The sequence below is a fragment of the Fringilla coelebs genome (genome assembly GCF_963513975.1).
Source record: "Fringilla coelebs genome assembly, chromosome: 1".
NCBI classification, from domain to species: domain Eukaryota; kingdom Metazoa; phylum Chordata; class Aves; order Passeriformes; family Fringillidae; genus Fringilla; species Fringilla coelebs.
The window spans coordinates 137,907,137-137,923,467 of NC_140028.1; the positions used below are offsets into that span (position 1 = coordinate 137,907,137).

At 41.4% G+C, this 16,331-nt stretch overlaps 1 protein-coding gene across 1 annotated transcript; it reads left to right on the forward strand.

Moving 5' to 3' along the window:
- The first annotated feature begins 2,209 nt into the window (after positions 1-2,209).
- MTPAP (mitochondrial poly(A) polymerase) lies at positions 2,210-15,867 on the forward strand. The gene is made up of 9 exons (XM_084208688.1): positions 2,210-2,356; positions 4,141-4,313; positions 4,853-5,086; positions 5,407-5,631; positions 9,130-9,341; positions 11,495-11,721; positions 12,918-13,010; positions 13,109-13,182; positions 14,858-15,867. Exons 1-9 carry the CDS (start codon positions 2,218-2,220, stop codon positions 15,194-15,196), a joined length of 1,716 nt encoding a protein of 571 aa, XP_084064814.1. The 5' UTR covers positions 2,210-2,217; the 3' UTR covers positions 15,197-15,867.
- The last annotated feature ends 464 nt before the right edge of the window (positions 15,868-16,331 follow it).

Below are 16,331 nucleotides of genomic sequence, written 5' to 3' on the forward strand. Positions count from 1 at the left end.
TCCTTAACGTGCAGCAGCTCTCACGCTAGGGTACTTTGGGTATCCTCTTTCAGGAACTTGCTTGCGCTATTAGTTTTTCCAAACCCACAATTAATTTTAATTAAACCCTTTTCTATTTTTAGACCAACTTCAAAGAGGGAAAGAGGAGGAGGTCCTCTCTGTGCACCAATGAATTTAGGCAGGACAAGTCTTAGGATTCCAGAGGAAACTTGCCATGGAGAGATGGAGGAAACGCAAGTTTGTACTCTATGGCATGCATAAGTATGATATAAATTGAAATGCTCTATTTAAAAAGCAATCTATTCTCTGTCTTAATGATCATCCTAGAATACAAAACCAAAATAATTAAGTCATAGCTATTACTTACAGACTGTGACTTACTGGGAGGCTGCCACAAATATATACAGCACTGCACTGAAGACCTACTAACACACAAAGTGCCCTAACATACACTACAGATGTGCCCACAAGTTTTACATAAATGTTTTTTAAAACCAAAGAAAATGACATTTTCTTCAGTACATGCCTGGGGAACCATGCTGCAGACCATTGACTGCTTGCTGGGTGCCCTGCAGCTCTCTGCCCCAGCCACCTCATTTCTGATCCCACAGGCTGCCCTCACTGCAGTATCTCTGCCTTCACAGCCCTGGCCCAGGACCAGACAAACAGAATCACAAAATCAATTAGGTTGGCAAAGACCTCTGAGATCATCAAAACCAACCTATAATCAAGCACTACCACATTGACTAGACCATGGCACTGAGTGCCATGTCCAGATTTTCCTTAAATACCTCCAGGTACAGTGACTCCACCATCTCCCTGGGCAGCCCATTACAATGGCTAATCCCTCCTTCTGTGAATAAATTTTTCCTAATGTCCAATCTAAAACTATCCTGGTCCAAGACTATGTCCTCTTGTCCTGTCACTGGTTGCCTGAGAGAAGAGGCTGGCCCCCACCTGGCTACAACCTCCTTTTCTTCAGGCTAAACAACCCAGCTCTCTCACCCATTCCTCAAATGGCTCATTCTTCAGACCCCTTCTCAGCTCTGTTGCCCTTCTCTGGACTCACTCCAGCACCTCAGTGTCCTTCCCGAATTGAGGGGCACAGAACTGGACACACTGAGGCATACTCAAGGTGTGCCAAGTACATTTCCCTAGCCCCACTGGACAACATTGCTGATAAAGGCCAAAGGTTTTACTTCTCTTTTTTAAGTCAGTCTGCCAAAACCTATATTAGACCCCCATCACCTTGGCCATCTGGCCCTTCAGGTTCACCCCCATGCCCACCACCACCCTCCTGCCCTCGGCTGGCAGGGCTCACGCAGGGGTTGATGGCCAGCCCTGGCCTGGGCTGCTGGTGCTTCCTCGCACAGGGCAGGCAGCTGCTCACACCCACGCCTCAAGCCTGACCTGAGAAGCTCACAAAATCACAGAATATGCTGAGTTTAAAGGGACCCACAAGGATCATTGAAGTCTGACTCCTGGCCCTCTGCACAGGACAACACCAAGAATCACATCATGAGCCTGAAAGCATTGTCCAAAAGTTTTTTGAACTCTCAGGCTTCCTGCTGTGACCACTTCCCTGGAGAGCCTGTTTCAGTGCCCAACCACCCTCTGGGCAAAGAATATTTTCCTAATATTCAACCCAAACCACCCCTGATAAAACTTCAGGCCATTCTCTCGGGTTGTCACTGGACACAGATCAGTGCCCGCCCCTCCTCTTCTCACAAGGAAGCTGTTGACTTCTGTGAGGTCTCCCCTCCATCTCCTCCAGGCTGAGACGACCTCAGCTGCTCCTTTTAAGTCTTCCCCTCAAGGCCCTTCATCATCTTCCTTGCCCTCCTTTGGATGCTCACTAAAAGCCTTATATCCTTCTTACACTGTGGTGCCCAAAACTGCACACAGGCCTCAGGGCGAGGCTGCTCCAGCCCCGAGCAGAGCGAGACAATCCCCTCCCTTGCCCTGCTGGCCATGCTGGGCCTGATGCCCCCCAGGACACGGCTAGCCTTCTTGGCCCCAGGGCACAGCAGTTTGTTCTGTCTGCCCGGAGCAGGCACTGCCCGCACCCTGGGCTGGCCAGGACCTTTGCTCCCTCCCACCAGAGCGCCCAAACGCCCCGGGCACCCCCGGCCCTTCGGGCGCGCACGGAGCGGACTGAGCCCCGCCGGCCGCCGTGGAACGCGGCGCCTGCGCAGAGGCGGCGCGGCCCTGCCGGCCATGGCGCTCCGCGCGGGAGGCCCGGCGCTGGCGCTGCTGCGGGGCCGCCTGCGCCTCCCCGGGCCCGGCGCCCGCGGGCACGCCCGGCTCGGCCGCTCCGGCGCCGCCGCGCAGCCGGCTGCCGAGGAGCCGGGGGAAGGTAGGGACGGGTCGCCGGGCCTCGCTGCGTTCGCCGCGGGCCTCGGTGCCGCGCAGCCGGCAGTGCCCGGGGGCGCGGGGAGGGGAGCGGCCGCCTGTCCCGCTCGGCCCCACCGGAGGGGCCGGGGCAGCGCCCGCGTCCTGGGCGTGAGGTGCCCCGCAGGGCCCGGGCAGCCCGGCCGGGCGGTGTGGTCGGCCTGTGCCGTCTGGGGCTGCAGCCGAGGAGGCCAGAGTCCGCTGTCAGTGCCCAGGACGCGGCTTGTCAAACGTAGATACGAGCTAGAGATGAGTCAAGTGACGGGGCTCATCCCGAGAGACCCCCGCGAAAGGGCCCAGGAAACGTGTGACTGGCACTGTGTCTTTAGTACAAGCCGAGAACTAGTGAGCATCAGTGCCATGCTCAGACTGTGCAAAGGACAGCAGAGCCAGAAGTTGTGAGATCACATCTCTAGTGGCTAAGCATGTACAGGTAGTAAATCAGGCAAAAATCACAGCCGTTCTGGCCTAATGCAGGTCCGTGTCACCCATCCATGGGACTTGTCTTTTCTGCATCTTGGTCACCTCATTCTTCTCTGTTTCCATCGAAACTGTGATATTTATCATCTTCATAAAATGTTTCCTTAGTTTTCTGTTAAAAACTGCTAGTATAAAGCTTGGTTGTTGAAAGAGCTACTCTGGTTATTATTTACAATAACCACAGTATTTACAATAACAGTGTTGTTATTTACACTAACAGTATTGTAAATACCGTTATTGTAAATAATAATACTGTGAGAGCTCAGTAAAGTTATGAAATGAAAGATTTTTTAATAATAAATAGCATCAAGTAATACTAACAACTATCATGTCATGATGCTTAAAGGTTTTCTTGAGGCCACAGTATCCCATGTTCTTCAAAACCAAAAACAGAATAAAGAGCTCTCTGCTGAATATCCCTGTGGCAGATGGTAGTTGTTGGGAAGTGCTCCCCAGCTTCCCAGTCCAAATGACAAAAGGGAAATATTGTCAGGCAACAGCTTCACAGGCTCTGCTGCTGTGATGTGGTCAGTGGATTTGTTTGAAGGCTATGCAGGGAAGTGATCATGATTTCAGATTTGGGAGATGGCGCTTTTGTATGCAAAGAGGAAAAAAAGTTCCATGTTTCTGGATTTTCAGCACGTCTCGATTCCATGTGAATTCTGGAGGTTGTCAGCAGCAGTACAGATTGCCAGTAGTGTGATGAGATATGACTGCTCTGTGGGTTTATTGTACTGCAGTAGATGAAAGTGTATTATTAAGTGAAAATTTTGAGTAGGCGTTTACTGTAAAGGAAGGTGCTGAGTTGTAAAAATAGCAAGTGTTGAATTGTTCCAAAGTGCTGGTTTTGTGGTAGTTAAGAGAGACTCTCATTTCAGTGAAGCTTGCCAAAGGTCTAGACCTGCCTCACTGCCTAGCTGGCATTTCCTATCTCATGGGTGTGTTAAGGTTTTTGATGGTGAGCAGCAAATTAAAGAGCAAAAGATTCCTTGTATTATGAAGCTTCCTGTGCACCAAAGGAAGTCAGTATTGTTTTGTTCCTACCTTTCCTACTCCTTGTTATTGCAAATGTATGCATTTATGAGAGAAATACATTTCTTTCATTCATTCTTCGTTGTCCTTCATTCCTTCTTCATTCTTTTCATTTTTGCTGTCATGATCTTGGAGAGCCCGTTTGTTCAATTCAGAGGAAGAGATTGAGTGTACTAAAACCAGCCTCACATTTTTCTGTTTACATAGAAAAGCCTTGATGCTTGTTTCTTCTCACAGATGCAGAAGTCAGTACCAGGAAGAAGACATTTGCTGAAGTCCAAACAGAACGACTGGATCAAGCTGAACGGACTGTTTTAATTAAGTGCCCATCAAAACTTAATGAAAAAAAATTATTGCAGTACTTAGCCACTCATGGGAATGTTAAGAGTCATTTCTTTTTTGAAAATCGTGTAAGTAATTAATGTTGTCAACTAAAATCTAGACTTAGATGAAAAGAAATACCAGAAAGAAAATTTGGTTAGGCCTCATACGTAAGTTAAGCAAATTATATACGCTTAGTATATTAAATCAGTTTTTATCTGTGCTAATGTTCACAAGTTGCTGAGCAGTTGATTTTTATTCATAAGTCAGCTAAGCAACACCTCTAAGCAATAGCAAGCAACCTGTTTTGCGATAAATCTTTGAAACTTTCACATAGACCATTTATTGTTGTGATATAGTTTCTTGAGTATTTCAGTTGTGAAGATGAATATAGTTCAGAACTTTTATGTTTAGTGCTTGCTTTCAAGAATTGCACATCTTAAATACTTTTAATCTCTTGTGGAAAAGCATCTAAAATGTTTTGAGATATAGAACCTAGCATTTGGCTTCAGGGCTGTCATATTAATCTGTCTCAGGAGCCCCAGGAACATCTGAGTAATATCACTACAATGAGTTCAAGCATTGCATGCATTTATCTCACCCTGTATTTCCATTCTTAATGTTTTAGGGCATCAGTGCTTTAATAGAGTTTTCAGAAAAGAGCAGTATAGCCTCATTGCAGGATGCTGTTGGGATCCCAAGTACTTCAGAGCATCATGTTGTTCCATTTAAATCAAGACTTTTTACTTTCACACTGAAAAACCCAGTGAGTCAACACGTTGAAGAGACACCACTTCACCTCTCTCCTCAGAGTCACATTCCAGTAAAAGACCTTATTGAAAAGCTTTGTCTTGCAGACAGTGTAAGTAGACATTTCTAGATCTCTCTTAATTAAAAATAAGGCATGTTCATTTCAGATTTGCAAGTGGTCATGTGAAACTTATAAAGCTGTTTATTTTTATTAAAATGGTAACATATTAGCATTTTATGTGAGTGGTTCTTCTACACTGAAGTAAATAAATGAAAGTATTCATTTAAATTATGAAAATAATTTTTCTGTATGAAAGAAACCTTTTTGAAGTTTTGAGAAATAACCTAATTGCATTAATATTAAATAGATGAAAATATATGTTAATAGAAGATGGGTCGTTGTATTCTTATGGTGTTTATTTTCTGAACTAGATAAGCAGTCAGATGTACATTCTACTGAATGAGTATCAGCTTACAGAAGAAAACATCAGGCTGCGATTTCTGGCCTGTTCTTTGGTTCGGGATTTTGCGCGTGCATATTTCCCTGACAGCACAGTAAAGCCATTTGGCTCTTCAGTCAACACGTTTGGCAAACTGGGATCTGACGTGGACATGTTTTTGGACTTCCGTGACACAGGAAAGCATGCTGCAAAAATGGTAAGATTGAGCTGTGCATCTTCAGTTTGTTGGATTTCTTCAACAGAGCGGCTCATTTGCTGTTTCACACACAGGAATGAGTTTATTTTTATTTAGATTTTAAATGGGTTCATACTATAGAGTGTGAACAAGTTTATTTGAATGTTTGGATCTGAAGACTTTCAAAAACTAATTGTAACGTGGATGAGATGGTCTTTGCAATAGGAAGAAAATTATTTGGTGTTTACATAAACTTTGCACTATTAGGGTGAATTTCACTATGAAGAAAACCCTCATACTCCAAAATGATTTCAGGAGAGTCTTCTGAGAATACCTTCCCATTCTATTGTCGTGTTTTCTTCTCTGTAGCTTCTGTGCTTCAGCCATGCTCTGTTAAAGCTTGGCTTTATTATTTAGGGTCCTCCATGTCCTAAAGCAAAGTAAGTTTGTGGATGTGCGCATCTGTGTTTTGGTGGGATTGTTACGTTCTTTTCCTTACCTTAAAGAGATGACTTTATACTCCAGGAAAGTTACTGGATTGTGTACTGGGCTATCACGCCGCCTCTGCTCCCAGGAGTGGCTCGGAGGAGGAGGAGAGTGCAGCTTTGTCCTCCAGTAGGCAGAGCTGGAGGTTCTGTCCTCACGAGAGCACTAGGGGTACCCCTTGTTCATTTTTTCGGTTTGACCTTTAGGGTTCTGCCTCCAGCCGAGGTCCTCCTTGGCTGGGGCAAGGGGCAAAAAAGGGTCTCAGTGTCTTCGCAGGTTCTGGACTTTGTTCCTCACATCCCGACATCACTTTGATCTCTTAATTCGGTGTTGGCTCGTTTCTTTTGGGGTCTTTTTGATAAGTTTGGTGGGGTAGCTTTCCCGTAGCATGTTGGCTCCGACGTCCTTTGCATGTCCTCCGATGTCTCCTCCTTTCACTGCCCGAGAAGGGCCATCCACCTTGCAGCAGGCAGGGTGGTACTGACAAAAAGGGGAATTCTCAACAATAGGGAGTTAACAACCGACTCTTGACAGGTGATTACAACATGAGGCTAACAAAGAACTCTGCCAGCAACCGGCTTAACTTGTAACTCTGCAACCTTTAAAAAAATGGGTAACCCTTTTTTTACTCATAACAGTTTGGGAAAAACTGTTGGGAAAAACAGCTGTTGAAGTTTGGGAAAAAAGTTTAAGCTCATTGTCTTTTAAGATTTTGCTTAGAAGACAATGAACTTAAACTTCTGAAGATTGAAAATTCTCGCAGCTTTTCTGTACAATTTGTATATTGCTGTGTAAGCTAATTTTAAAGAAATAATCCTTCAAATGTATATAGTTTTTAGTATTACTGCAGTGATAAATCACAATGAAAGCAAATATGTCATCTGAAGAGAAGGATTGTGATGTGTGTGTGAAGTGTTAAAATTTTTATGTTTAATCAGTGAAATTCCTTCTTAAATTTTGAAGGAATAACTTTTAAGTATAAAATTTCTATTTTCAAAGTATGTTTGTCAACTAGCTGTTTGCTTTTTTATGTATCCTGTGTGGAGATAGAAGTTCTATTGTGAAATGTAGAGTATTTGATGCTGAGTGAGCAGCTGTGATTGCCTGTGAATAGCTGAGACTTATTACTCTGGGGAGACAAAGGGGAGGTAGCTTTAATTTCAAGGTGATTAGCAGCAGTGGAAAAGGTGTGTTCTGATTTCTTCACTTCTGTAGCCTTTCAGGAGGTGCCAGCAATGAGGAGGATCAGACATTTCAGCACCTATTTACGTGAAGTAACTGGTTTTGAGCCTTATGGCAAGCTGATTACTAATTGTCATTTAAGAAAAGGGGCAGAAGTGGAAACATTCTTTACCAAGAGTGAATGCTAGATCGCAGATAGGGCATTTTTAACCCCTGGACAGTTTGAGAGATTTGTGAATGACTTTAAACAGGGCTCCGTGATATTTTAGAGTAGCAGTTTTTGTTAAACTGTTGTACTTCTTGCTTAGGTTACTTGCTTAGTTTACCAAAAAGTAACTATTTACTTTTAATAATAATAATAATAGTTTCATATTTACTGTTTCTATTTACATTACAAGAATTGGGGAAGAACCACAGGGTTGGGGCAAGTGTTTCAGTACTTCATCGCCCTTAGCTAGCATGAAAGTTATATGAAGGTATATGAAGTTATATGAAAGTTCATTTAATTGCTAAGAATATCTACTTTATCATTATAAAACAGTCCTCATTCAGTTTTTGAGAAATAGCGAGTTGCTGTCTGGAAAGGCCCATTGTGGTTTTTGTCACAAATATGAATATCAACACCACCCACCTACAGGTCAGCTGAGTACCCATCTTTATCTTTCCTGTTAACTGCTTCGATGTTGGTAGTTACAGGCTCCTTTCACTTAGAGCCAGCCCTGTGTGGCATGCGGCCTCGCAGCCAGATGGGATTAGGGACTGCTGTCCTGGCATGTTCCACCACGCGTGGTGCTCACTGGAGAGCCGCTCCAGGAGGGGAGCGGGAACAGTCACCTCCGTGATTGCCAGAGAGACTCAGAAATTCAGCCCCTGAACTGACCTTACGGGAAAGGTGTCAAGGTCCATAACTTCTGAATTGCTTCACCTGCCTGAGGTCACTAATTTGTGGACAACAAAAGTAATGTACTTGGTATCTCAGTTACTGTTACATCACTGTAATTTTATTTGTACAGTATGCATTCACCCATGACATGTTCCAAGAGGGAGGATAAGTCAGTGTCAAGTATAGGATTAACAAATAAAACTAGCTGATGCCTTAAAAACACAAGACTATAAAGAAAACAGATATTTCACAGGTATTTTATTGAGGTAGAAACTACAAATATGGCAAATCAAAATATGAAGACCTACAGAGAAGTTAATTTCTGATGTTAGAATATATCTTCACAATATTTTTCCCTTTCAGGGTAACTATATATGACATGAAGTATTTTTTTAAGTCTTCCAGAATCATATCTTTATTTTGAATGATTAAAGTAATTTGCCTGCTAAATTTTTTAACTTTTTAAAATGAAAAAGACATTTTTACTTACACTGCTACTTGATTTACTAATAATGCATTGCTCTTTGAGCTACTTGATTTACTAATAATGCATTGTTCTTTGAGGGTTTGACATGGGATTACCGATAGTTTGAAATTATTGGTAGTTTGTTTGTGTTTTGCCCCTCTGTAATTGTGTGCTCCTCTGTACATTCAGAGCATTTATGCTCTCCTGGTAATTCCAGAATTACCGTTTTTAGCCAGTAATGAGATCTAGTACTATTACACTCCTGTTTGAACATGAAGATTTATAGTAAGTTGATCACTGTTAGTCTGGAAAAATTGAATTACCAGAAAAGAATGTAAAAGAGACAGCAATATGTTTTTACCTATTTTCAGTTCTGTGGACTGCTTTGAATAATTCTTGTCTTTCAGTTCTAGCTGTACAAACTCCTTTGCAAATTGCGGTTGTCTTTTAAATGTCTCTTTTGTTCGAGAGCTAACAGTTTGCTTTTAAAATTCTGTGTTAGAAAAAAGGTCCCTTTGAGATGGAGTATCAGATGAAAAGATTACCATCGGAAAGATTAGCAACTCAGAGGATTCTTTCTGTGATTGGTGACTGCCTTGATAATTTTGGTCCTGGGTGTGTGAATGTACAGAAGATCCTCAATGCCCGCTGCCCTCTGGTGAAGTTTTCCCATCAGCCAACAGGATTCCAGTGTGATCTGTCAGTGAGCAACAGGTGAGACCGGTTTTAAAAAGTTTGCAGAGAATTCTGATGTACTTTAAGTGTTCTGAAAACCTGTAAAATCAACTGTTTTCTCTTTTCTGTGTTCTTAACAAATGTGAATGTGGGCTCTGAAAGTAAAAAGGATATTTTTTGACTTCTAGAGGTTAGAGTTTAGTGTCCTTAAGCTGTCTTTCTCCAGCATAGGAAATACTTGCTAGCTGAAGCTGAAGACTCAAAAACCACTCTATGGAAGAAGTTGGCTTATAAAATGGGAAAGAAGGCAATCAGTGTTCATTAGTCATTACTTCCCCATGGTATATGCGTAGCCTTTCTTGATTACTTTTCAGATTAAGCAGCTCCAGAATGTTAATTTTAAGGGATTTTGTTTCTAGTTATTTTGGTGTCCTTTCCTTCTTCTTAAGGCCTGCATGCAGCTGTTTGCCGGGAAGATGCCCTGGATGCCAAAGGAATTCCCGCAGGGAAGGGGAGCCTGTGGCGTTCCCGCTGCGCGGGCCGCTCGCAGCACTGCCCGCTAGGGGGCGCCGGCTGCCCAGAAATGCCCCTCGGGGCCCCTCGGTGACACAGAAATGGCCGTGCCGCCCCTTGGTGCTTCTGCTGTGCCATGTTTCAGTCAGAAACACCCCCTCACTGCAGTCAGCAGCTCTGGCATGAGTGCACATAGCCCAAAATGAGTTACTGACCCTTTTCATTGTTGTTGGGGAATATACAAATATGAGTGATTATTCTTCAGGATAAAAGTAACAGGACCCAAGGGAGTGGCCTGAAGTTGTGTCTGGGAGATGCAGATTGGATATTAGGAAAAGGTTTTTCAGAGGGTGGCTGAGCCCTGGAACAGGCTATCCAGGGAGGTGGTCACAGCACCAAGCCTGACATAGTTCAAGAAGCTTTTTGGCAATGCTCTCAGCACATGGTGTGACTCTTGGGGCTGTCCTGTACAGGGCCAGGAGTGGGACTTTGATGATCCTTGAGATCTCAGATGATCCTTTGAGATCCTTTGATGATCCTTGAGAACTCAGATTATTTTGTGTTTCTGTGATATGAGTTTTAGTGCAGTTTTGTGACTTGTCTGCATCAGATACAATCAGATCAGATACACTTCTGAATTACCCAAAGTTCTATTTCAGAATATGCTGGAGTTATTAAGGCAATATTCAACAAGTTTCTTCTCTATATGCAGCCACAGTGGAAGTCAGCATGTAGTTCTGTAGTCCTTGTAACTCACTGCTGATAGTTTGGCTGATTGGGACTGCATGTCTTATCTTGTTGTAATTTTTACTAGAAACACATCTCCCTGGACACCCTACAGTATCTCATAGCTGAAATTTAAGAAGTCTAGGTGTTACAAAATTTTGACCTAGTAAATGTCCTCAAAAGGCTGTGCTGAATTTTTAGAACATCTTTTAGCACTTCAGGCTAAAACTGAACCAAAGTAAGTTTTGCTCTCATACTGTACTTCCCTTTTTTTCCTACTTTTTCTTGCCCTCCCATTTGTACAATACATGAATGGTTGTGTAACAGTGTGATAAAGGAGATCAAAAACTGATCCATCTGAAAACCTTTATCCTCCCAGATTAGTTTTTTTTTCAGCTCGACTAATCATTTGAAAATTACCAAACTGACATGTTTTGCAGATTTCATTGTGTCTCTGCGCTTAGATTATTTTTCAGTGCAGCATTTTACTACCTTTTAGATAAAAGCAGTAAAAGAAGTTCTAGTTGAGTTTTATTATATGTTAGGATAGAGATATTATCTGACGTGCCAAAAGCAATTTTGGGTGAATTATATTTTTTCATCTCAGTTCTGTATAGTTTGACTCCACATTACTTGATGGTGTTTTCTTTATTTTGGATTTTTTTTCCTCCCACTGTGATGTGGATTGAGGAAACAGGAAACAGTGAAAATGCATGTTATTTACCCAGAACTATATAATTCTTGCTATGAAAAACTACCAGGTTACTACTATCCTGGATAATTCCAGGCATTCCTACCCAAACCATTCTACCATTCTATGATTCTCTTCTATTTTATAAAATGTATAAAAGTTAATTTTTTTTTCATGAAAGGCCCCTTAATGAACAATGAACACTGCACCTGATACTTTATAATTTTCTCATCATTTACATGTCATCCTGTTTCCTCTTCAGCATTGCAATCAGAAGCTCAGAACTCCTGTATATCTACGGCTGCCTCGATTCCCGTGTGCGGGCATTGGTGTTCACTATTCGGTGCTGGGCCCGTGTCCATGGGCTCACCAACAGTGCTCCTGGTACCTGGATTACAAACTTCTCCCTGACCATGATGGTCATGTTTTTTCTGCAGAGGAGATCGCCACCTATCATTCCAACACTAGACCACCTTAAAGATCTGGCAGGTAAGCACAGCTGTTTGTGTTTATTGCACATTTGTTTTATCCAAAGTGATAAACCCAAGCAATTTCTTTATACTCTTGAATACTAATAAATATTATTTGTGTTTTAAGTTTGAGGGAATACACAAGTTTTACACGTTTTTTTTTTAGTGAAAATAATGCATCTTTAAAGGCAAAATAGATCCCTTTTCAATAAAATAGTGATTTGATTTAGAGGGGTTAGACTTATTCTGTTCCTTAGATAATTAAATGTAATTTACTTGTTCAGTGCTCCTATGCTGAATTTTTAAAAATTTGTTATTTAGAAGACTTGTAGGGACTTGAACGTTTCTGGAGTTAAGGATTTTGTGCAGACTTAACTGCACAAAATAGGGTGATGTGATGTGCATTGTTTTATAGCCACCAAATGCTTTAAAAAAAGGCTGTGTTTTCTCCTCCTAATTTGTAATATCCTTGAGACTGTTCAGGCCCTTTGCAAATAATTCTTGTATCTCCACAAAACAAGCTGTTCTGGAGGTTTCTTACACAGCATTCAGGGTGTGTTATCTTCAGTGAATTGTATGAAAGCATTGAGAATGACACCCCAAGTTCTTGATTCCTTACTCATGTGTTCTGCTTATTGACATGATTCCTTGGAAGCTTTGAGTGCTTGAAGTGGAGGAAAAGGTCTGTGTTCAGTTACTTTAAAATAATTTTAAACATTTCCATCAGAATTCTGTAGAAATGTTTATACATAAAACATGTGTTCTGATATTTACAAGAGTGTTCCTAATTCTGTGAAGTTTTTCAGAGGAAGACAGTGAATGCTCTGGGGCTGATTTTTTTTAAACCTTTGTGTAGGAAGTAACCTCAGAGAGTTGTGCTGTTAAGTGTGTAATACAGCCCTCTATGCAGAGATACCCTGCTTGCTACTTAAAAGAAGTTTTCAGAGATAGGAAGATGTCATTCATCATAGTCCTGTAGGATTTAAAAAATGTGCCATTTGCTCATGATGCTTTTCCTTTGCCTATCTATGGACTTTTTTCTTTTGAATCTTTTACCACTTAATTTTTATTTTAATCTAAAAGTTTACTTGTGAATTCCTAATTTGATTTGTGTAGTATGGTAGCATTGCTTTCAGCTTGTTATCTGAATTTTATAAATACAATGGCATTTTACTGTTTATTACTTTGAAATATGCCCACAACTTTTTCTTTCAGGTGCAAAAGACAAGCATATAATTGGAGGCTATGATTGCTCATTTGTTAGTGATTTAAGGAAGATTAAACCTACAAAAAACACAGAAACACTTGGTAAGTAGATCTTCATAAATTTTCTTTATTTTATGACCATATTAAAAACGAACTTTTCCTTAATGTTACTGATGGCTCTTATTTTTCTTTCCCCTTAGATGTATTGTTGGGTGAGTTTTTTGAATATTTTGGAAACTTTGATTTCAGAAAGAATTCCATAAATCTTCGAAAGGTAAATGGATTTTCATTGCTTATCATTATCAATTGAATCTCTCTGTTTGCCATTTGACAAACTACATGTGCTAAGCAAGTTTCTGTGTTCTTTAATTATATATTAAAAAACATTTATATGGAAACAGAATTCTTTCTGTGAAGGAGGAGTGTTTTCCTCTTGGAGCCCAGTAACTTACAATACCATTAAGAACATTTACAGTGTCATTACTTGGATATGCTGGAAAGCAGAAACTGATGCAAAGATAGTGTGATTTTAATGAAAAGCCCTGTAATAAAAGTAGCAGTTTTAAAAAGTCAAAGTTCTTTTGCTCCTGTGGGAGGAAAACTTTTAAAAAGTCATGATGTCTGTCATAGCAAAAGTCTTTGATAAACCCTGTGAGCTGACAAGAGTCACATTTAAAGTTGGGAGTTCAGACCCAGCCAGAGCTTACATTAAAACTTACAGCTGAGTTTTGTGTATGCTTTTGACACTGCAGTTTTCTACTGCAGTTTGTATCAGCCTACAGTAACTGTACTGCAGCTCAGTAGGCATGCCATAGCAGGATGATTCTGTGCTAGCACTTCGGTTTGCTTTATATGTTCTGGTCATCCCATTGATCTGTGTGTGCATGCAGGTGTAATGGAAATACATGAAAATGTAATCTCCATAACTCACACCTGTTCCTGCTGGGCTGCTTCCAGAGTGGGGTTTCAGTGCCACATTGCTGTGTGCATGCTCATTTGTTCTCTTCTCTCTTTGGGCATTGTGGATCACTAGCTAAAGAGCCCTTTTTGCAGATTGATCCTAGAAACTGATTTATTTAGGTGGATAACTTCAGTTTGCTGTTAAACGTAAAAAAGGCAAACAAAAACACATTTGGAGCCTGAACCAGTCAGGGGAGGAATCTGGGCTGCTGCTCTTCCTCTGACAGTGCTCTTGGCCCAGGGGCAAGTGTATGTAAGGTGTACACAGACACTTTCTGGACCAGCAGGAGCTGGTGGATTCCTGCAAGAGCTTGGGCAGAGGTTCTGCTATAGAGTCAGCTGAGAAACACTGGTAAGCACTGAGGTGGAAGTGCATTTAAATAACAAACTACATAGTTGTTAGCTATTTGTGTTGTACTATACCAGGTGCCTAACAGTGGACCATGACCTGAATAGCTCTGTGCTTAAAACCAGACCGAACTGGGAGGAATTTCAGCCAACAAAGCAATCTTGTCCACTTACACCAGCACTGTGATGTCTCTGAACAGTGTGGGAGGAACGGTTTGAACAGTTTAAGTGCATGCAGTATTTTATCAAACTGAGCTGTGCAGGTTTATATGACACACTGATGCTGCCCATACGCAAGTGGAATTAAGAGTAGGAGGTTGCAGTAGGTGAGGTCTGTTGGACAGCAAATGGGAGAATGGCCAGAAAGATAGGTTAGCATGTAGTTGTGTGTTCTTTACCTTGAAGGATATCTAAGTTGAATGTGGCAAAGAAAACCACCACTGAGAGGATGCAGAGAACAAGAATAATACAGTCAGGTTGACAAGAAAATTAACTTGATTAATAATGACTGGGTGTTTTGTAAAATGTTCTCTAATAGGTCAAAAAACTTTTCATTCTAATGTAATAATTCAAGTGATTCGTTATTTGCTCAGCCTATAATGTACATATGAAACTTGGCTTTTTCTTTATGCTGTCTGCAGGGAAAGGAAGTAAATAAGCCTGAGTCGTCTCCTCTTTATATATGGAATCCCTTTGAACAAGACCTTAATATCAGCAAGAATGTTAATCAGCCACAGCTGGAGAAATTTATAGCTATGGCCAGAGAAAGTGCCTGGATTTTACAGAAGGAAGATAAAACTCAGCAAATGATCAATAAAGAACCTTGGGGACTGGCAGCTCTACTGATACCATTTGGAAAAAATAATTCCAGCAAGATGAAGAATAGGATGAAAGGAATAGGAAGTGAAACAATCAGAAGCCTCTTGGACTCTTTAAAATTAAATAATGCAAGCAGTCAACAAAAAGCAGTGGGAAAATGACTTTAAGCACAGAAATACAATAGCTAATATTCTGTTTTAGGAATTGAATGTGACACGCAGTCCAAAGAACATTAATTTTAATATTTCTATTATGGGGAATGGAGAATCAAGCAATCCCTGGTTTTCATCGTAATGATTTTTGTACAGGTCTGCATTCTTTCTGTACATTTTTCTCCTTCTTACTCCTCACTTTTCCATCTGTTTTATGAATGAAGAGTATTCAAATGTAAGTTTTGCAGATGCATTTTGAAAGTAGTCTTCAGATGGGCACTCTTCTGTAAAAAAGGCTGACAGGAGCAGTATGGAAAAAAGCCTTTGGGAATTCTCTTGGCTGGCATACAAATGATATGCTAATTAAAAGCTCAAGAAACAACTACCTTTCCATGAAACCGCAGTCTGAAAGAAGATGAATGTCTTGGAACCACTGTTTCCAATCCAGTCATGTTTTGGAAGCCAGTACAACTGAAGTGCATGTGTCTAGTTTTGCAATTGTTTTCCATTCATGTAGATAGCGCCAAGACAAAATAAAGAGAATGGAATTAGATAGTCGGGTGTGCAGTTTCATAAAGCATCACACCACCGCAGCTCTCCAAGGATAGCGCCACTGTTTTGTGTTGGAAAAGTGGGTTTGCTCTTGTGTTTACCACCTGATTAAAAATGTCTTTTGTTAACTCTCCTTTGTTTTCTCTACCCAGGACTGGTCTCCACCCACACTTGTTTCTTATTTTGCCTTCAACTTCATTTTAAACCTGTATTTCAGGTTCAGGCAGGGGTTCTTGAATGCCCTTCTTGCTTCATCACTCTCCCCAAAGCTGTTGCCTACCAGGTGACATCAAAGCATTCCTGCAGAGGGATCTGTCCTGTGCAGAGATCCAGAGAATCACCCCAGTCTTGCCTTGGTTTTCACATATTCAGGAGAACAGTGACAGTCCCCCTTCCGGAGCAGTTGGGCCAGCAGAGTCAGTGCTTTTTATTGACTTGAAACATTGAGTGCTCTCTGCATCTACTTAAAAAGAAGTCTATTCATAGGAAGGGGAGAGGGAGGGAAGGAAGGAAATGGGAAATAGAGAGCAGGCAAATATCAAACTTTAAAAGTACATTTGTGAGTATTTCACCTGTCCAGTTTGAGAGCCAC

Coding starts and splice junctions, on each gene's coding strand:
- MTPAP (XM_084208688.1), top strand. CDS start 2,218: ATGGCGCTCCGCGCGGGAGGCCCGGCGCTGGCGCTGCTGCGGGGCCGC. Junction 2,357..4,140: donor TGCCGAGGAGCCGGGGGAAG/GTAGGGACGGGT, acceptor TTCTTCTCACAG/ATGCAGAAGTCAGTACCAGG. Junction 13,011..13,108: donor AAAAAACACAGAAACACTTG/GTAAGTAGATCT, acceptor CTTTCCCCTTAG/ATGTATTGTTGGGTGAGTTT.